The 22,298-nt window shown below is 42.9% G+C and overlaps 1 protein-coding gene across 1 annotated transcript in view; it reads right to left on the reverse strand.

The window, feature by feature from the left end:
• Positions 1 to 11,375: 11,375 nt before the first annotated feature.
• trabd2b (TraB domain containing 2B) overlaps positions 11,376 to 22,298 on the reverse strand; it is a 68,804-nt gene continuing 57,881 nt past the window's right edge. Inside the window, exons 5-7 of the mRNA XM_047343267.1 lie at positions 15,878 to 15,974; positions 12,897 to 13,175; positions 11,376 to 12,227 (exon numbers count right to left, since the gene is read on the reverse strand). Coding sequence (XP_047199223.1) covers positions 11,993 to 12,227; positions 12,897 to 13,175; positions 15,878 to 15,974 — 611 coding nt within the window. The 3' untranslated portion in view covers positions 11,376 to 11,992. The remainder of the gene's footprint in view (positions 12,228 to 12,896; positions 13,176 to 15,877; positions 15,975 to 22,298) is intronic.

The following is a 22,298-nucleotide window of genomic DNA, read 5'->3' on the forward strand; positions in this document are numbered from 1 at the left end:
AGTCACTGTTACCACAATAAGCCAGTGGCTCAACATGCACCAATGATGCATTCAGTGATTTAAGCTCATTTCTGCAAGATTGACATATTCATTTATATGCAGGTTAATACACAAACCATAATATTAACACCAATTATAAGCGATGAATAGAAGCCAGTTTTATCAGCTAAATTAATGCAGATAAAAACTCTAATTGTAGACTAATTGTTGTGTGGACTTTTTGTGGGTTCAATGCTCAAGCTTCTTGCAGGGAGTGGATATCCTGTTTAAAACAAAACAATCGTTCTACACTATAAAGACAATAAAATCACATTTTAAAATATCTAAAATCACATGTGTGATTGTTTAAGTGATGCATAATAATGCGTATACAGTGTGTTGGTGTTATTTCACATTGTGGCGAGACCTCAGTGCCGGGTTACACACAATCAGGACAACATTCAGCTCCAGGTTTTTAATCTGGTGCATTGAAGCGGCTTCAGAGGGCGATCACCTGATTCCTATAATGAGCTGTGATGGTCGATTCATAACTGTGATTGCAAGATTCAGTTTCATGTTTTGACTGAGTGGAAGGTTGTTGTAATTGGCAACGAGTCCGGAAAGTGCACACACACACACACACACACACACACACACACACACAACACACTATTTCTAGTTTTTCCAAATGCATACACACACACACACACATACACATACACACACACACACACACACACACACACACACACACACACACACACACACACACACACACACACACACACACACACACACACACCACTGCTACCGCTTATGCACCCACAATGCATTGTTTGCATGTGTTCACATTGAGCCATTTTACCCAAGGTTACCATAGCTTTGTGCCCTCTCCCCCGCTCCTTCACACTGCACAGCAACAGATAGTTTGATTAAAGATCAACATTATTTTAGGACGGCTGCACCCCTCTCCATGAGGAATGCCCTGATTTCAGTGCTGCGTCAGGAGAGAGAGAGAGAGAGAGAGAGAGAGAGAGAGAGCGAGAGAGAGAGAGAGTGCATGTCACTGCCGTTTACCCTCCTCCTATATGTTCCTTGCGCTCCCATTTGCTTTTAATGGCGCGATTGTAAAACATCTTGTCATATGAGGGAGTTACAATGACGTTTTACGACCCACAGCTTTCAAAGATGAGCTGTAATATCACCGCCAACCCCCCCATAACTTTCAAAACAGTGTGTGCAAAGAGTTGTGTAAGCGCCAGGGGCCATTCTTTTCAGTGCACACTTAAAGATGGACTATGTGTGTTCTGATGTGGATCATAAAGTGGGTGCTTAAACACAAGGCCGCAGAGGAGCGGACGGACAGAGATGCATGTTTCACACATACGCCTGAACACACTCGGGTGACTACCAGCACATTCACACATTTGCATGAAAACGAATGAATTTATACAGAGCAGAGAGTTACAGACTGAAGGAATATTTGGGGTGTCTTTGAGAAGCAGGGAATGCTGCATCTTCAGATTTAAGGATGTGCTAACAGATGTGAGTGCACAGAGAGTGGACAAACAGACAGACAAGGTCAATGGCCTGTTGGGAGAAATCCAGCCACCCCCTGAACATCACCTCTTCAGTATTATTTTACCAGGATAAATATATGGTTTGCATTCATTGTGTTTACTTGACGCTGCCGTTTGAATGCTGATCTGCTGGCCGCAGGTGAAGCCCTGTCGGCCCCCGTGATGTCTGGGGCCCGCGGTGAAAGCGGGGCCGTTTAAATGCGTTTTTTTTCTATTCCTAATCAACATGATTGTAACCCCTGCAGAACAAAGGCATGAATATCCATTTCCAAGGAAAAGGGTGAGTGCCCTCTCCATGCCCCCCTCACCCTCCTCACCCCGCCGTGTACTGTACTAGTTACCCTGGTAACCTCATGGGCATAATGCAGATCAGGGGGGGGGGGACCAACGAAGCGGCCCCCTTGTCTCCCCTCACAATTCGCCCTGATGATGACTAACACTTTTGTTCATGGAGAGGGCAGGTGGGAGTTACAATACGCTTCAAATCATCGCCCCGCACCCGAGATCTCCCCCTTTAATCTCACCCACTCGCCAATCCCTCTCTTTTCCTTCATTTCATCTTTCCAACATATTCCCTCCTTCTGTAACTCTGTCACTGTTGTTGTTGTTGTTTTTTTTATTTAATCTGTTTCGCCCTTTTTCATTGCCCCTTCTCCTTTATGTTGATCCTTCCACTCAGGGACGACAGAGAGTCCCACAAAGCTCGCTCGCAGCAGACGCGGCGACGGTTTGCAAGAGGTCAGTGTTATCTAAACAGACCCATTGGGCTATTTGCTATAGCACCCTCCATCAGGCAGCAAAGCTCTGAGGAATCAGCCCATCACTTCAATCAGCCACGACAGCATACGATGAATTTATAATGGCCAGAGCCAGGCGAGGAGTGAAATCAGATGAAAACTGAGAGAAAGGGAGGGAGAGAGGTTGCGGAGGACAAGAGATGGAGAGCATAAGAGAGGGCAAAGCAAAGAGCGAGAGGAGAGTTCACTCTGTGTCAATGACCACTATGTGTAGGGGAGTGTGTGTTGTTTGTTTGTGGTCTGAAACAAACAAGGGATTTTTGAAAGTGAGGAGATGAACTGTGACTGTGTTTGACGGTAAACTGTATATGCAGTATATGTGTACCGGAGGTCACATCCATTCGAGTGTGCTGTACATGATCGCCTTCATGCAATATTTTTATTTGACTAAATGTCCAAATGTACACACAGAAGACGTGCAACAGTTCACATGCATTGCGTTTATGTGCGTGCGTGCGTGCGTGTGTGCATGCATGTTTGTGTTTATTGGCCCGTGTGCAAAGAGAAGAAGTAATCTTATCGCTCCTCAGAGGGTAAGTACATGTGACAGTAGATATATACAAACTCTTGATCAATATCTTGATAGATTGTCAGATAATGACTCTTCAGGCAGATATGGACAATTGCTTCAATATGTATGTTTTCCTGGCTTGTGTGCAGACAGCCTTGGCGAGGGGCCACCATCCACAACTCACGGGCCCGAAAGCTGAGCGCCGGTCCGGTCTCGGCTCGGACCGGCTGACAACGAGCCGGCCCCTCACTCCCCCCACACAGCCTCTGCCCTTTGACCACATCAACCCGGCGCAGTCAGACTCATCTCTCCGTCTTCTCTTATCACCGGGAATCAAACATTAAAAGAGGGAGGGAGCCAGAGTTACTCATAAAGGGGGAGGAAGAGAGATAAAGATACTGAGAAAACAGAAAAGAGGAATTAAAAGGAATGGATTGACTCAAATTAAAGGCTGGGAAGTGAAAACGAGGACAAGGAGTTGAAGAAGAGAAATAGGCAGAAGGAGAATTAGTATGAAGAGAGGATTTAACTTGGATAAAGGTGAGGAATAAGTCATGTAAACAGAGAACAAGCAAGAGATACCACGCCATGTCACCTCATCCTATAAGCTTTCGCTTCCTGTCCCTCCAAGTTTGGCATCTAAAACGAGCGGGGGCGGAGCCAAGCTGTGAGCAAACACGCCGTTTTACGAGTGTCATTCCGCAATTACCTGTTACCTTGACTGTCGTGGGTTTTAAGAGCGGCCTGGCCTTGGAGTTACCTAGATACACCTGGAGGAGAGCGATAAAAGGAGCTGGGGGTGTTAGAAAACGCAGGGTTGGGAATGAGTTCCTATCTGAGTGGCCGCCGTGTGCACCCAAAACCCCATCTGTCTGTCTGCAGGTGCCATGGCTGCTGGCGCCCACACACACCCTGGTTATATCTCTCTGTCTGTCTCGGTGTGTGCTCTAATAAAGCAGAGTCGTCTCGGTAGTTTCATCAGCTAAGCCTATATGTGGCTCGGCCAGCCTCCCCTCCATGTACACACACACAGCTCAGGATTTCAGGCAGGTGATTTGGTGATAGTGATGGGTAGGAAAATATTTGATGTCCCCAGCTCGGCCATTTAACATTCTCACCCCGTGCTCTGACCTTAAAGAGTGTGCATGCATGCATAGAGCGTGCAATGGTTTGTGTTGGTTCGTGTGTGTGTGTGTGTGTTTTGTGCTCTTGTGGATCAGCACAGTGCAAAGCTGTTTGTTCGCGTAGCTTTTAGCAGCGGTTAGCGGGTCAGACCCCCACAAACCCTATTTAGAAACCTACACACACACACACTCACACACACACTGTCCTATTAGCAGAACTTATCAGAGCCCATTTGACCTCCACCTTCTCCCTGACCTCTAGCTCCGTCCCTTGGGAGTGCGGGTCAGCGAGGCGAAAGTGTGTGTGAGTGTGTGTGTGTGTGTGTGACAGAGTGGGGGGCGGCCTCCCCTGTCTGACTGTGAGCAAACAGTGATGGTCAAACACACAGCCTCCTCCACCCCTTCTGTCCATCCTCTCTGTTTCTGCCTTCATCCTCCTCCTCGGTGACATGAAGCTGTTTGTGTCACTCCAGCTAATTGTCAAAAACATGTCAAGTTTACAAAATTTCAGTGTTTGATCAGAATTTGAATATTACCCATCAACATGTTGACATTTCCACCCATGAGCACGAGTAGTCGCAATTCCATTATAGCGTAGTAGTGGCTAGTCGTGGGTCATGCTACATCCACCCTGAGACTCACTCGCCATCTAAACACAGAGCGGGCTGTCCACTAACTGGTCGCTGGTTTGAAACCAGGCTGCTTCATTCCACATATACCAAAGTGTCCTTGGGCTAGATACTGAACCCCAAATTTCTACTGACGTCTGTGCTGCGAGTGTGTGTGTGATGTGTGGTAGTGAACGTGCTGCACATAGCTGCACTTTATACATGTGTGTGTGTGAATGGATGAATGACAAAACTGTACTGTAAAGTGCTTTGGGGGGTCATCAGGATGAGAAAAGCACACTACAGATACAGAGCGATGACCATTTCAAGATTCAGAACAGGCCAATACAATACCAGGCATGCTGTCACAACCTTAGTGGCATCAACACCACTCTGATACAGCCTCAAATATTCAGGGTATTTCAAAGTAGTTTGTGATGGAAGGTCATTTTACTGAAATGCATGGCAAAGTATTGTCTCTATTTAGTACCCCTTTCTAGTTTTGTGTGTTTCCTCCATTCCTGATCTGTTTCTTCTCGTTGTTCCTCTCTGCTGTCTCTCCATTGTAGGGAAAAAGTCCCCCAATCATCTTCAACAGAGCTACTGTCAAATTCCCTCCACCTAAATCTGCCCTTACTCACAAGCTCCCAGCACAATCACACAACCATTTCCATTTTCACATGTCTAGCTGACGTTATATGAAGTTGTGGTCCTCCCCTTGTAAACTCAGATTTGTTTCCCTGACTAATATCGGAGACTGCTGGAGTTTGACTGGAAAATACAGGCACATTGCTCAGATTTCCATTGTGTAAACTTTAAACATAATACTTTCCTTTAAATCTTTCACCTCAACTTTTATTTTTCACCGAGGAGACATCTGAGGGCCGAGTGTCGGTGCTGTCGACTTAGTTTTACCGTCCAGATTGGGTGATTGTCAATTCAGGAAAAAAACATCTTGTGCTGCAAAGAAAAGGGCCAAAGTTAGAGCACCACAGAGATCTCTCTCTCTCTCTCTCTCTCTCTCTCTCTCTCTCTCTCTCTCTCTCTCTCTCTCTCTCTCTCTCTCTCTCTCTCTCTCTCTCCAAACATGGGTCTTGAGCTAAAAGGGAACAATAGTATTCTTAATCAGCAGACCTTTCCCCCTCCCCAGTTCCTGGGTCAACTGATGGCCCACGCTTCTTTGTCGCAAGTGAACGGCATAAAATACATGTTTATGAAAAGGAGAATTAATCACAGTGGGTGTCTTTGGATAAAGTCATATTTGTTTTTTATATCCTTTCTCCAGCTCTGCCTAGGAGGGCTTTCATGTGGCTGTAATTACCATATTTCATTAGCGTATGGAGTGACACTGCTGGAGCATCAAAGCGGTTGGCTCTTCGCATGTGCGGCAACCACTGCCAGGGAAGTACACAACTATCTGTTTTTTTCCCAGAATAAATTCGCCCGCGCCTGTTTTTGAGTGCACTCTCTCCCTCAAGCTGCTGTCGATATCAAAGAGAACCCATTCCGCATGTGAAGTGCCCCTTGTGCAGAATAATAAAGTAGTGCATCATGGCAAAAAACTGTGAAACACAACACTCTCACCAGCATCCTTCAATGAACACACACGGACAAGCACGCACATAGACACACAGAGACACAAGCACGCATGGTGTTCCTGTCTCCTTTGTACCTACTTTACTCTCCTTGGTACACATTCACTCCTTCTACCTCTGCACTCAAAAACAAACTATTTTTGCCTTACTGCACATTGGAATATAGAACCAGTAAAGCCAGTGTTTATTAATCACAAACTTTAATGTCGACCATAATATGCTTTTATTTGCTACGTTTCGTAGATTTAATAAAGTCATCACAGCATTTTGAATTGTTGTCATCTCTCCCTTATATCTTCTCATATCGCTTCAATGCCACAGAAGCCTGCTGTTGTCCATATAATACTAGACACACACACACACACACACACACACACACACACACACACACACACACACACACACACACACACACACACACACACACACACACACACACACACACACACACACACACACACACACACACATACACACAGACATTATTGTTACATTGGCTGATATATTCCTTTGATACAAAGACCAAGCCCATAGTTTATTTCTCTCAGCTCTGAAGCAGAATAAACATGGAACTGTGTCCCTGACTCGGATGTCTATCAGGGATCACACATGCAGTCGTTGACTTCTTTCAGAATCTGCCTTTTTAATGTGATATTTTAGCCTGTGGGTTTCAATGGAGCTCTATGATAGGAAGTTTTTAATATTCTTCTTGTACGAAGAATAGCCTACATGGTCAAATAAATAACAGAAATGAATCGTTGGATTTTGTGTTTTCTGGGAGTGTGAAAAATAAAAGAAATGAAATGAAAACTGTGTTTTCCTTTATTGTCATGTGTTTCAGTTTGATCCAGAATTGAACTCAGTGGAGCGCATTCAACCGCCAAGGCCAAAAAAAGTCAATAAGGCTGCGTCAAATTTCACACACTCATGGCGATCCTCTAAATGTGCCAGATTTTTTAAATCAAGATCCACTAATCATTCCCTGTGAAAATGTTGGAAAATGCCCCCTTGGAGCTACGGATCTGCACCAAAATTCAATGGATTATTTCCTGACCAATACCACATCCTTCCACCAATCCATTAATTTCTTTGTGTAATCTTGCATAAAAGCAGACTTACAAACCAACCAACAAACAGCAGACATGGTGGGGAAAACATGTCCGAAGCTGAAGCAATGAATGAAAAGGAATGAAGCTGAAAACTGCACGGCACAGTCTGACCCACTGAGCATTAGCACACCGTCACCACTGTTCTGTCTCGGAGACTTGCACGTGACCTGCGTTGAGACACCTCAAGGCCACACGGGCCAAACACGCACATCTTCAAGGGGCCTCAGACAATAGGGGGAAGAATAATGTCTCAACCAGCACAAACAGAGATGAGCTGCGATGTTAGCAAAGCTCACCAAACAGCACCGCTCAGCCTCCGCTATCAGCAGGATTATCTGAAGGAAGAAGAGCTATCTGCCGCGGGGCTAAACACACTTTTGTTTTCCCAAAGCTTTATGGCTGCCCTCGGCTAGACAGAGAATCAAAGCTCAGTGAAATATGGGATAACGTTCACCACACAGGACATGGTTGGTGTAGACAGATGTCCCCTGCAACGCATAATTACAGATCCAATGTAAAAAAAACAAAAACATTTTGTAAACATCTTTCGGCAACAACCAGACAGAACCACTGCTCCTTTGGTGGCTTTTCGGGGGCACATGTGTACATCTGATTAACAGAGAGACAACGAGGCCTGGCTTTTAATATTGGAGTCATCGGGTGTGTTGGCTGAGCGATAACAAAACTCTTCCGTGTGTTATTGCTGTGATCAGCGTGTGAGCCGAGGCTCAACAATCAAAGCAACACACACTTGAAATGCTCTTAACGGCTCCAGCGGCCAGAGATCGATGTTCACCTTGGCTCCGGTGACTTTCACTCTGTGTGAGGTATTGATCAAAGATGGGGCTGCGGCTGAAAACACTGCAACACGTGTGTGTGTGTGCCAATGTGCATTTCTTCTTTTTTTTTCTATTAGAAGAATACTGATGTCCATAGGGGAGTTTTCAGGTCCTGGACCTTGAGATCTTTAAAACAAATTATCACCTTTCTTTCTCCTGTTTCTTCCCCCCCCCCTCCCCATTTTTTTTAGCAACTTGCTGGGATCACGCTAACGTCCTCTCAGGGCAAAGACGACAGTTTGATTCTTAATCCTCCTTACCAGAGGTTATTTTTAACAACTTCCTGGTCCCTTTTCAGTCAAGTTAATGGGTCTGAAGCCTGATCCACTGTAGGCTTTCTCAGGCCCGGTAAGCCTTAACCTTGGAGCCCCCCCCCCCCACCTCCCGCAGGAGGTGCAGGCCAACAGGGAAGGAGATGGAGGGAGTGGGGGCAGGCCAGGGGGTGCAGCAGCAGTGTGGAGAAACCAGGGACCTGCCACATTATATGCTTTAACATGACTGGCAAATCCACCACGGTTAAACAAACTTAACCTTCATTTGTGAAACGGTGCAAATCAAAGGGCAAAAAACGACTTGTGCAAGTAATTACCACCAGGGGAGAGCAACAGGGCAGAGGAAGGATGGAGGGACGAGGGGTGGGAGGGAAGGGATAGGAGGGTGACGGCAGGGATGTGGGGGTAGGGTGGTCGGTCTCAGGGACAGCTAGCCGTTAACAGGTTGAATGGAAGGAAATGGGAATCATTTAAGGTGAGGGGCATTTTTAATGAGTTTGCTCAGAAATTGATTTTCCACTGTAATCTTTTATTTATATGCAGCTGGCGGCATGTCCCCGGCAGAGTGAGGGTCAGCCCTCAGAGCGCCCTGTCAAGGCCCCCACTCCCTCAAACAACAGCCCAAAGCCCAGGGAAAATGGTATTCCAGCTAAGGCAAATATTGTCCTGTCTTGGCTTAAGGGGCGAAAAAGCAGTTTGTTCTAAAAAACTTGCTCTTCACTTTTCTTTTTTTCCACCATTTAAGAGGCAACTGTTTAAGAGGGGAAGGCTCTTCAGAGAGCTGAGTGTAAAATTGAAATTTGCTCAGTAATTATTAAAACTGTTCAATTAATTTTGATTAGAAGCATTTAATTAAAAAAATTCAAGAGTGTAGGTTTAGACAGCAACTTGCCATTTCCACTTTATCCAAATTAATCTCACTCCACTGTAAATTTGCCTTAATTTACTTTATTTGTTGTGAATAAATCTTGACACACCAATAGATAAGAAGTATAAAATCTATGTAAATGGTGTAAATATACACATTCATATATATATATTGATATATGAATAAAAAAATACATATAATTTAACCTTTTAACATTAATTCCTTAATTTACGGATCAAAATATCAATCAAATTGAAAAAAATTTAGTTAAACAAAAATAAATATATCTACTCCTAATAAAAGTAACTAATTCAGCCATAGTGTTACACATACATTTTACAATGTGTTATAACGTAAATGTATATTTGATCAAAAAAGAAAAAATATCATTTTCAGGTATGTAAACTACTTACAAAACACAATATATAATATTTTATACATCATTTCAGTTTTTGGAAATGCAAAAGGATATGGTAATGTGATAAAAGCTAAACAAAACAGGGACAGAAATATTAGTACATATATAGTTATATATAGTTTTTATATGTAAATATTAAAATTTTGTAATATTTGGTAACATACTATTGTCTATATTTTTGTAATGATTGTCTCTTGAACCTTGAACCAGAATAACTGGTTGAGTTTTTTTCATTGTCTTCAAATGATCAATTCAATATTTTCATGTGATGAATAATCACTCAATCGTTTATTCTAAAAGTTTCGGTTGAGATGTCTCTATAAATTCATTATGAACCAAAGTTAATATCCAGAAAGTTGTGGCTACCTGTCTCTGTGCAGGTCTTCAGCCTGTCGGATCAGGGCCTTTACACAGGATCTCACCAGCAGCGCCTTCAGCCGTATGTGTTGATGCAGGACTGTGACTCTAGCGCCACTAAGTGGTAGAACTATAGAAGTGTAGTACAGCCATCATTTGACCAGTGTCTAATAACACAGGAAAACCTATATCTAATAAATATTCAAATTGTATAAGAGGTGAGAGGAACACTATAATTGTACAAATGTGATTTATCAGTTAATCAAACTGATTCATTTAATTTGCAGAACCAGAGTGGAATTGTCTGTTATAATAAAAGCTAGAGGATTCTTGTTAAATGACGTATGTTAGGAGAGCATTCATCTTTCTTTTACTGACACATCTAAAGCAGTGACTCCTGCTCTGACCTTTACAACCAGACACCATTATCCATCCCCATTTTCTGTGAATAGTGATAAACTGGGATCATCGTATTTTCATATAACTCATATATAAGGAGAACCATCTTGTCCTGAACTAATGAGAGTGTCATCAGATTGTTGTCATTGCAAACTCCAATCAATCGATGCCAAATAATGCAAACATGATTGATATTAGTGACTCATATTGTTTTCTAATCAGATAGAAACTGTTGTCATCATTACCTTCTCAACTTTCTGTACGTGTTCCCCATCAACCCATCGTTATTCAGTTTTTTTTTCTGAGAACCTTTTCTGACTAAGTGATTTTAATTGTTTGGTGCATTGATCTTAAGACTTGTGTTTATAGAGTTAATCAGAGGTGTCTCTGTTGCCATCTGATTCAGCCCTAACACTGGTGCTGCAGGCCCAGGGTGACGTTATTCATCCCTGTCTCAGTTTCAACCAGCAGATGGCAGAATGACATCACCTGCTGTCTCTTCAAAAACCCTTCTGGACCTTTAACCTGACAGTTATGTTTTATAAATATATAATTTCTGGTTATTACCTCAACATAAGAGTTGTTTATATAAGTTTTTTACACTTTACACAATTGTATAAATATACACACATTACTAAACACTGGGTTCAATAATGTGCACTGGGTCTGTATATTAAATTAATTACTGGTTGCCACATAATACATCCAAAAAGAGTTTACTGTAGTTACTTATTAAACTAAAATGTCTTTAATTTAGAATATAATGAGAATATATATAGAAAGCACAAAGTGTGCTCGCTCTCTTTATGAGGCTGTTATTGATTTATTCTATATTTTGCTTTCAGGTTCTTGCCCATTATCTTCAAGCCACATCATCCGTCTGCTGGACAGGAGAAAAAAAAAATCATTGGACACTTCATTATTTTTCAAAGTTTATTATTTTCATTTTCTTCAAAAAACAAGAAAATATACTCTTTTCTCCCAGAAATAATAAATATACAATATTTATTTATGAACAAAATGCACAATTTACAAAAGTAGCGACGTGAATGCGTCACCTCCTACACAGCCCTGCTTGACTCTACTGCATTCAACTCATTTATCACAGAGTTACAGCTGTTATTAGTATGTTCTATCCTCGTTATTATTGTCAGTCTTACTTTTCTATACAGTATTACATGTTTATTAGGTAGAAGACTCCACCACACAAACTCTTCAAATTGACGGGGTCTTCTCTGTGCTATGTGTTTGTTATTCTATCGTAATACTTTCATGAGGCTTGAAGACTCCGACCACGGCTGAGAGCTTATTCCACACTTTGTCAGACTTGACATGTCGGCAGGCCTGAGGCCTCCCTGTGGTGAAGGCAGCAGGATCGTCCCACCTCAGCACGTCAAGTCCCGACTAAAATATTCCTCCGTCCTCTTGTCTGCATGTGTTGACGGCCATTCCCTGTTTATCAGATGCATTCCACTGCTCTGGTACGGAAACACTAGTGTCTGAGTGTTTTGCCTGTGAGATAACGCTGTCCTGTGGTCAGGAGGTAAACAGCATGTGTGATAACATCCAGGCTAAGAGACAGGATAGTGTGAGTGTGCCGTGGACCAAAGCTGGCTGAGCTGAGGTTGGACTGGGCGAGGTGGAGGAAGGGGGATCGGGCTGTTGCTTGGTGGCGTAGATCTCCACCAGTCTGCGCTGCTCCTGGTGGGTCAGAGGAGGGTCCACGGTCACATAGCCGTTGACTATCCTGACATTAGGTGGCGGGGTTGTGCTGGAGGAAAGAGGACAGAAGAAGTCAGGGTTTAAGCTCAAAACTAGAGCTGAAACTAAAATGTACAATGAGCAGCAACAATTGTGGCAATTGATTAACTGATTTCTCATGATATTTTTTAGCCAAAAATTCAAAAAAGCACTAAATCCAGCTTGTTAAATGTGTTACTTGTTAAATATTTACAGATTTTCTTTGTCGTTTATGATACTAAAATCTGCTGTCTTTACAAAACAGTAAATTTGAAGACGCCACCTTGGAGTGGAGGATATTTTTCACTATTTTGACATCTGACAAGAAACTCATTGGAGGGACTATAGAGGTGTTAACTTAATTTTGCAATAGTTTCTTTAACTGAAAAACGGATATAGTTGGATCTATTTATATATGTATTTTATATTTCTTCAAGTCTAATCGAGTCACAAGTTACATTCACACACAAATCGATATTTGAAAATGATATAAATGTCTCTTTATGGTGAAATGTTTAATTTTAATGTTAATATTTCTTTTTTTTGTCATAGGCAGATTTTATATACTTAAATACTTTAAAGTTAGATTTTCATCGAGTATCTACATCTAAGTCTTCATTCTTAAGAGAATAAGAACTCCTCCGGTTATTTTTTTTAACAAAAAAATTACCACTGTCGATGTAAATATTAGATATCTCACCCGTCCCCGATGCGAACCCACAGGTCACTGAAGAGACGAGGTCTGCCATGTCCGCGGTGAGCTTTGCGTGGACGCTTGTGTCGTCCAAAATCCTCCAGCTGGCTCAGACTGTCGGGGAGCAGCATGTGAGGCAGCTCCTCGTCTCCGAGTCCAGGGATGTGGTCTAAGTCTTCCAGCTCCAGCTCTGATGAACTGGTCTCCCAGCTGGTGGGAGACACAGTGCTGGAGTCTGGGCTCTCATCACTGGAACCTGCTGCAGGCTCCTCAGCTGGTTTACTCCTGGAGCACAGGAAAGACAGGATAAATGAAATTAGTTTGTCCTCATTAAAAGCTTTCCTGTGATTTTTTGGACTGTCTAAATCCTCGGTGTGTCACTAAAACCTTTGTGGTATAGTTAAATAATAAGAATGTTTGTCTTTGTCAGGCCTCGTCTCAGACCTTTTAATACTTTAGACTTGCTGCCAGTGAATATTTTTGTTTGTGGTCCCTGACCACTTCATTACTTTTCACTTACAGCCCCTTTCTATCAAGTTCAATCAAGGATATGAACTCCAAATAGGATGCTGAGCTCTATAAACACTGCACTGAGTGGCAGAATTACCCAACAGGCAACAGAGGATGTTGTAACTCCAGTGACCGGACTGCTGCGTCAAACTGACATCTGTCCCAAGCAGACCACCCAGAATCTCCCGGTCTACTCACAGACTTTTGCCATGCTCCTCTTTCTTCCATCCATTACTCATACTTTCTCTGCTCTTGTTCTTTCCCTGTCAGCACGGCTCGAAAATAAATTTGTGCTTCAAGGTGCATGGGACATTAAAAAAAAAGAAGTATTATCCACGTCATGTAAGAAACAAGCAGTAGAAAGTAAAAAATACGGTAAGAGGAGATTCTTATGTTGACGTCAAACTTTAGTGATACTAAACATGATATGATGGATGGTTTTAGTCACGATTTCCACTGCTCACTCATGATTAGCATTTGTCTCATCTGCGATCGTAAATTGATGGTGTGCACGTCTGCTACAGGCGTCAGAAACACCCATTCAGGTCTTGATGGTTTTGGTTTGGGCGATGATAACTCCAGGCCTGTGGTCAAGCTACTGTGGAGCCAAACCCAGCTCCAGTCCGCTCTGTCAGTCACTCACTCATATAATCACTCCTAAAGACCTTGTGCCAGTGGAGTCGACACACTCCAGGGCTGAGGCTACGAGCTTCCATAAACACCTCGCATGCAGCCATCTTGTGGTGTTTTCCCCCGCCTGTCACATCACCTTGTATCGGGGAGCTTCACAGCGTCTGCGAGCATGCACACGTGTGAGCGTGTGGTCGTGCGGTTGTGTGTGTGTGCAGCATACGTGAGTGTTTTGTGACCACAGTAAGTCAGTCCACTTGTCAGCTTTTAAAACCAGAACCACCGGCTGAAGCCCACAACTCTGCACGCAGGGCGGAGGGAGATAGGGAGGCTACGTTCACAGCTGTAATTTAGCAGTGAGAAGTTTGTAAAAAAAAAAAAGAAAAACCCTGGCTGTATGTTTTTACAGTTCTAAAGAGATTCCCCTTGTTGTGCCTTGTTTTTCCATTTCCACCATGATTCAAGTTGCTGTTGTTACTATTTTATAGGCCCATGGATCAACCCTGTAGGTGGAGGGCGGGAGCTGCCAAATGGTGCACACACAAACACACACACACATTCTTGTATGTTTGTTTAAGTGAGGACCCTCATTGGCATTGTGCATTCCCTAGCCCCTTACCCATATTACACTCATTCAAACTCAAACCTAAACTTAACTCTAACCCCAACTATCCTTGACACGTCTTCACATTAATGATTCACATAATGACTTGCTTCATGCCCCCCACATACACACAAAGGTTTGCACAGCTATCCTTAATAGGACTTTGCATTGATGTTCAATTGACATTGCCGACAACCTAACCAGGACCTTATCCATAATCTCAACCATAGCCAATTCATGGCTGAACCTAACCGTAACCTAAATTCAATTCACATCTTGCCTCTAACCTTAACCAGGAGGTCAGAAATTATGGTTTTGCCTCATGGGGACCAGGCTTTGGTCCCCATGAGGTCAACTGGTCCTGACAAGGACATGATGAAAAAGATCCTAAAGAGGTAACAAAAATGAGTACTCACATACAGACAAACACACACGTACTACTATCTTATTGAAGACACTCATTGGCATAATGCATTCCCTAGCCCCATACCCTAACTCTAACCATCCAAACTAAATACCTAAAACTAACCCTAACCCTAAAACCAAGTCTTAACCCTCAAACAGTCCTAACTTTCCAAAATGTCCTCACTCTGTAGGATCTATGCTTAAAATGGTCCTCACTGAGATATAAGTACAGGAATACACACACACACTCACACACACACACACACACACACACACACACACACACACACACACACACACACACAGTGTAATATAAAGAGGGCTCGTTGAAGAAATGCTGCCAAGCCTCTGTGTAAGGTGTGTGAGTTTGAATGTATGTGTGTGTGTTTGTGTTGACTGTGGTAACAGTGGCTGCTGAGAACAGACAGAACCACCACTGGCAGCGCGCCGCTGGCAGGCGGCTGCTGCAGCAGTGAGGAAGGTGAGGGAGTTGATGAGCTTTCAAAAGGATTCCTGCATTAGCTTTTATTTGTTACAGAGCGCAGTTTGGACAGAACCTCTCTCACATTTCATATTACCATAACATTATCAGATTGATGCTGGAACATAACCACACTCTTCTTTCCATTCATTATCTTGTCAGGTTGGGAGACTGGTGGTTTGGTTTCAAAGTGTAACCTAGCTGTGACTGATTACCTGCACAACACTGTATTATTCAGCTGAAATAAGTAATCATGTTACTCTCGCTGCTTTTCAATAACATAAGTTTTTGTTTCTCTCTAACCACAGTGCTTTAATGAAATGACACGCTCTGTTACACTCTTCAGTGCGTACTCACTCTGCGACCGGCTCCTGGTAATCGGAGGGCGTGTGGATGATCTCGTAACCCTCCTGCCTGAGGATGTCCAGCACGCTGTGGTTCCCCAGGAAGTGGCCTATCAGTAGACAAAACAAAAGTAGAACAAAGGTCATTACGGAGAGAGAAGAGAGAAGATGTTGAAACTATTTTTGGGGGGGGTCTCCGATTTCTTCTGTTTAAGTAGTTTCAATCTCAATTGTGATTCATAGTAAAGCATTTTGATGCTAAAAACATCCATCCATCCATTCATAATCTATCCTGCTCATGGACAGGCCACTAGTGTATCACAGGTGGGATTGGCTCCAGATAAACCCCCCAAACCCTCAAAGATAATAGATGGACACTATAATATGCATATTGTCTTCTCAGGAAGTGGCATGGTGGAAGCACAGATAGAAGAATGTTACCACACATGGTGTCAGGAGATTGTGGCAGTGACAGTAACTGCCGTAGAGTGAAGAAAGTAAGAGGATTGTTGAGGATCTGTAAGATAGCAGGGACTCTTGAAATGTAAGTTCACTCATCATCGAGTAGACCCACTTGATGCTCTGTAATGACCCCGTATTGTCGACACTCAACCTCCCACCCGCCCTCCACCTCTCTCTACTTTTCCTTCACCTCCTACATGATTCTTTGAGACCAACATCAAACATACAGGTCCGATCCCCACGCTGATGAAAGCCGTTTTTTATTTCTACCATTAGCTGATAATCCTGCGTGTCACTCAACCCAGCAATAAGCTGTAATGTACCCTGACATCACAACCTGCTACACACACACCCTGACGGCAGAGTTCATATTTGAAGTCTCACATATACACAAACCTACACATGCAAAGAATTTGCACACACACACACGCAGGAATTCAAACGCTCACACACCTCAGCCCTCTCCTGCAGCTTATTAACAACACGTTGACAATATTCAAGCCTCTTGCTTGCTTTTTTGGGGGGTCAGGGCCCTCTGCTTCCACTCAGCTCCTCACCCCTGCCAGTTTTATCATGATAATGTTCCTGATCATTCCTGAAAGTCTAAGAAAAAGGCACGCAGTGTTACACTTTCTTGGCAGCCCAGTTCAAAGGCTGCGCTTGAGAGGCTGCGGAGTGAGAGGAGGCTTCTAACAACAGTGTCGGCAAGATGAGATGGGATTACAAAGAGGGGAGAGTGTGAGGTTCTGACTGAGTAAAGGTGTGTGTGTGTGTGTATTTGTGTGCATGTGTGTGTTGTAATGTATGCAGACTAAATATCATCATAAAATGGGCAGAGGAGTTGACATATTTCTTTTAGGAAACCAAAGTACGACAACTGCAAGTGATCTGTTAGAGTTCAAACTAGATCCCTTAATGGGGGGGAAAAAAGAACAACATGAAGAGGAGAAAATGCTCTATGGATGTTAATGCTGGGGAATGAATGAATGAAACATAATAACTATGGAGATTTCTTCACTTTTTATTTGGCATCATAGACTGTTTGTACAAATGGACGATACAACTGCTCCCCAAAAGTGAAGCCAAAGCATCTTAAGTGGGAGGAAGTGAAGATGCATTGTCCATCTTTTTAGTCTGCGACTGGCACCCTTATCAGGCTAATTCTTATTTCTGCGAAAATATGTACTCTCAAAAATTGTCACACAACACAAATGCATGTCCAATTCCTCCTCTCTCCCCATCTGTAACATTCTTCTCTCTTTCTTTCATCCCTCTCTCCTGGGGCTTGAGTCAGCTCATTCAGCGAATGCATGCTGATGGATCCAACCCCCTCATATCTGTGTCAAGCAGCTATTTCATTAATTTCTGGGGGAGAAGAAGAACACCTCTTGTGTGTTCACCGGGTGTGAGGTCAAGCTGACTGTTTGATGGGCTGACTTGATTTCCTCCGCTCTGCTGTCACGAATAACACACACAAACTGTCTGTGTGTGTGTGTGTTTTTGTGTGTTTGTAAGATAAAATTGCAGTTTTCCATCACCACATGGTTTTCATTTCTGAGACACACCTTCCGTAAATCTAACATTCAGTAAACCTTCAATCTGCTGAGTATTTTCCTTTCAGGATAAACTTCATCTTTTATTTCTCGGATCCTGTAAACAAGCACCCACTCTCTCCAAACAACTCACTGTACCGTTGTCTGCAACACGGGGTTAGAAAATGCTTTGAGTGTATGATTCTCTTTATTCATTCATTAATCTGACAACTGTGGTGTGTGTGTTGTTTGTTCCTGTGTATTTTTTTGGTTCATCCTTAGTGTGTGCGTGGGTGAGTGACTGGGTACAGAGATAATAGCTCTTTTCCGTTTGTGTGTGTGTGTGTGTGTGTGTGTGTGTGTGTGTGTGTGTGTGTGTGTGTGTGTGTGTGTGTGTGTGTGTGTGTGTGTGTGATAAAGGCTGGGTTGCAGTGTGTTTGTTTGTGGCGTATCCAGACAGTAAACAGTGTGGTGCTTCTGAAGCAGAGACCAGGCCCAACAAACCACCTCAATTAGCAGAGATATAATGAGAGGTCACACGACTCTTAATTGCGCCCCCTGCTGCTGGGGGAGCTCAGAGGCTGAATGCACAGGTAGTACACTGTAAAACATGCTGCTGCTGCTGTGTGTGAAATTATCATCTCCACCATTAGGAGGTTATGTTTTGTCTGCATTTTGTTGTTGTTGTTTGTTTTCAGGATTACGAAAAAACAACTCATGAAATTTGGTGGAGGGGTGGTGCGTGGCCCAAAGAAGAACCATTCAGTATTGGTGCAGAAACGGATTAGGGTGCAGACTTTCACCTTCTTTACAACAATGCAAATTAGAGTGTCTTTCAACATTTTACGTGATTTCTCATGAATAATTATTGGATCTTGATGAAATAAAAAATCTGGCATGTTTTGGAGACTGATAAATAAGAGTGTGTGTAATGAGGATCAAGTGAATTTAAATGAGGTTTAATAAGGGGACTGTTGGCCACCTAGCCATTTTTACTTATAACAGCAATCTATGACCTTTTTATGTGAAAATGAATGTAATTTGAAAGCCTTTATTTATTTCTGGTGTTGCATGATAGTTTCCTGAGCAAAATAAAGAGGGTTTCATCAGGAACAAAGACAAATTAAATATCCGCAATGTCCAAATGCTACATAACATACTGACTGCATAGAGTCTTTCTACTACTCTACTTTTCTTTCCTACTAAAAGACTAAAATAGAAAATGGACCCCATGACTTTTGAATGTCACTGCCAATTAAGCTTATTAAAGAGAAATCACATTGTTATTACAGAGCCTTAATACTTATTGTTTCTTTGTTCAAAGTCCTGTGAGAGCTTTATCAGCACCATCTGCAAATTGTCCCGATGTTTTGCAGCTGTGAGCTGCTCCTCTTTTCCCATGATTAATGTTTTTATTATCATGCTCAGGCACACCGAGCTCTTGGTTAAGGGTTAAGGGGAAAAGATTATGGTCTCATTGTTCGATACTGAAAAAGTCAAAAGTGTCTTGAGGAATTGGACTTGATGTCTTTACTTACTTATTAATGTTCGTGTTAACCTTGATCTCTAGTGTCAAAGTCCTGCTGCGTATTTCCACTATCCTCAACCCCAACTACACCCTCAAACCTCCAGTGCCTCAAGCTCCTAAAATACAAACTCAAACTACCCATTTAACAATCAAGGCAGTGATTATGTTTTCATTCAGATGCATTTGGCAAATATTCATATATGAGACAGGATTTATTGTACTTTAGTTCAGTTGGACACTCAAAAACATTTCTAAGTATCTGAGTGTACTTGATTATCATTTTCATACTCATAATAACCTGCTTACAATTAATATGTAGAAATTGAATCGGAGCGCAGCTTCAAACTTCATCATTATTTATATCCCAGTGATTCATCTAACAAGCGATCTATGGCTCACGCTGAGGCTACGACAGGAACAACATTACTTGTGGTCTTGTGGCCTCAAACCACTTTCACGCATCATCCATTTTGTTTCTGCCAGTCGGCTGTCATCACTCTAATAAAGCAGATATAGCTTGTTATATAAAAAAATGTGATCCTTGAAAATACAGTTCAATGATTATGTAGAAGCAAGCGTGACTTTTTGTAGTGTGCACTTCCTTACGGTGTGTTCCCCTTCCTGTGGCTCTTGAGTTAATGACTCATTAATGACTCACCCCTGATTTTCCCTCGCAGTAGCAACGTACTGCGCTCCACCTCTTCCTTTGTCCGTCTGTGTTTACTGTTGCCACCTCTTGTTTCTACCTCTTATCTTTCCAGACTTAATTATCATCCCTGGTTGTCTGGGTGTCACTGTGGTTATGTTTTCCATCAACTACTTGTTTTCGTCTCTTCTCTCTCCACTAAATTGTTTGTGAGTGCATGTGTGTGTTGCAAAAAGAGGTGCCGCACCATGTCTCTAGGGTTGCCACCCATGCAGACTCGACTCCATCCATGTCAACACCAATCAATCTTTAGTCTCTACCCCTCCTTTCTTTTCTTTGTAGCCCCCTGTTCCCTCTCTCCATCACTTTCTCATTCTCCTCCTCATCCCTCCCTTCCTGTCTCCTTTCACTATTCATCCACCTCTCTCGCCATCCCATTCTATATCCTCCTGGGACGACGACCCTCGACATGCAAAGAGATGCTGACAGCAGGAAGAGAGGGGATAAATGGAAACACAGCAAGAATTTGGCATGGGAGATTGATCCAAAAATGTAAAAAGCGAAACACACAGGAAGATAATTATGTTATTTTTTAGTTTTTGTAAAAACAAATGTGTTTGCAATTACACAGTGTAAACAATGGATCAGCTGATACGCACTAGTGGTTTGAAAAAAAATCCCACATGGCCTGCAAGCAGACCACCTCATATGAGAATTGCAGAAACACTAAAAAGAGGATGAGAGAATAGAAGAGGGAGGAGATCGCAACTTAGTGGTGGATTGAGTGAATAAAAACAGAGAGGAAGAAAGAAAAAGGGGGGGTAGATGGATACTAAGCAGCGGAGAAAGAGAGGGAGCACAGACGGAGAGCGTGACCAGAGGGCGAGATGGTTTGCGTTGAAGTACACCCTGCAACCGGCAGGAATGCATGCTGGGTACTGTTGCTACATCGTGGACCAAACAAACACAAGCTGTTGCCTCTGAGCCAGTTGAACAACAGATGAAAGAGAGATGCGAGGATGAGGTATAAAAAAATGGAGAGAGAGAGAGAGAGAGAGAGAGAGAGAGAGAGAGAGAGAGAGAGAGAGAGAGAGAGAGAGAGAGAGAGGGAGGATGCAGTGATGAGAGAAACCCATAAACAGAGAGGAAAAATAAAAAATCTAACCCACCACTTTATGGTTGACATGGGCGTGTTCCTCTTTAGATTTGTTTGGAAATGTGCTCAAGACTGAGTGTGTACACAGGCTGAGATAATGGAGAAACGTCTACTCATCGCCATGTGTTTGTGAATGTGTATGAATAAGGGTGCATGTGTCCAACCGGTGACAAATTGAAGGAAAAACTAACATGTAGGGTGATGGACCACCATGGACCATTAGCCTCAGCGCTCCTCTGCATAGGTTCTGAACTCCACTGGAGTGATGAACCTCATCTGGTGTTTTGATGATGGCGATGGAAAACACTGGCTCATATGTTCATCCACATCCTCCCATAGTTGTTTAATTGATCATAATTATTTAAGCTCTAAAAAAGGACACACGTGTAAAGTGTGGATTACACAGGGTGTTTGTGTGCTCGAGTGCATTCTGCATTGGATACATTTGCTGTAACAATAGGTTTTTGGCCACAAATCAATGGCTCCGAGTTAGAATCCTGTTTGTGTGCATGTATGAAATTTAAAACTCATTGATTTCAATATTTACGGTAAATTCTGCCACCGTTTTAACAGAAAGCCCAAAAGGCCCTAGCAACTGTAGCTTTATAGGAGGGGGCTCATAGCAAATGTTCCGTTGAGTTGAAATCTAGTGACTGCCAAGCTGGCATAGTCTACGATTCTCAAGGCCCTTTCTGACGCAGCACAACAACGGCACCACTGCACTTTGAAAGCCCTTCTTTTCAACTGCTCACGCCACGCAATGACAGTTCAATAGAAACAAAGCTTCCAGCCTGGAACAGAATGCACAATAAAAGAAAAGATGATGTTGTGCGTGTCTGAGTTCCCCGAATTATACGACACAATTATGTACAGACCTCAGGAGGAAAACCATATCATGGCAAAACATTTTGAGTCAGATGGCAGTTAGCTTTTTGTACTTGGGCAAAATGGGCAAAAAAACCAACAGAAAACTCAGACTATTTAGGATTGAACCCAGCAGCCACCATAGCACAAACCAAGGGCGGGGGAAGACTGTGAGCTGAACCCAACGGCCAGCACAGCACGAATCACTCTCCATCTAAAAGGGCCTCTACTCCATCCATCCATCCA

Source organism: Hippoglossus stenolepis, chromosome 14 (genome assembly GCF_022539355.2).
Source record: "Hippoglossus stenolepis isolate QCI-W04-F060 chromosome 14, HSTE1.2, whole genome shotgun sequence".
NCBI classification, from domain to species: domain Eukaryota; kingdom Metazoa; phylum Chordata; class Actinopteri; order Pleuronectiformes; family Pleuronectidae; genus Hippoglossus; species Hippoglossus stenolepis.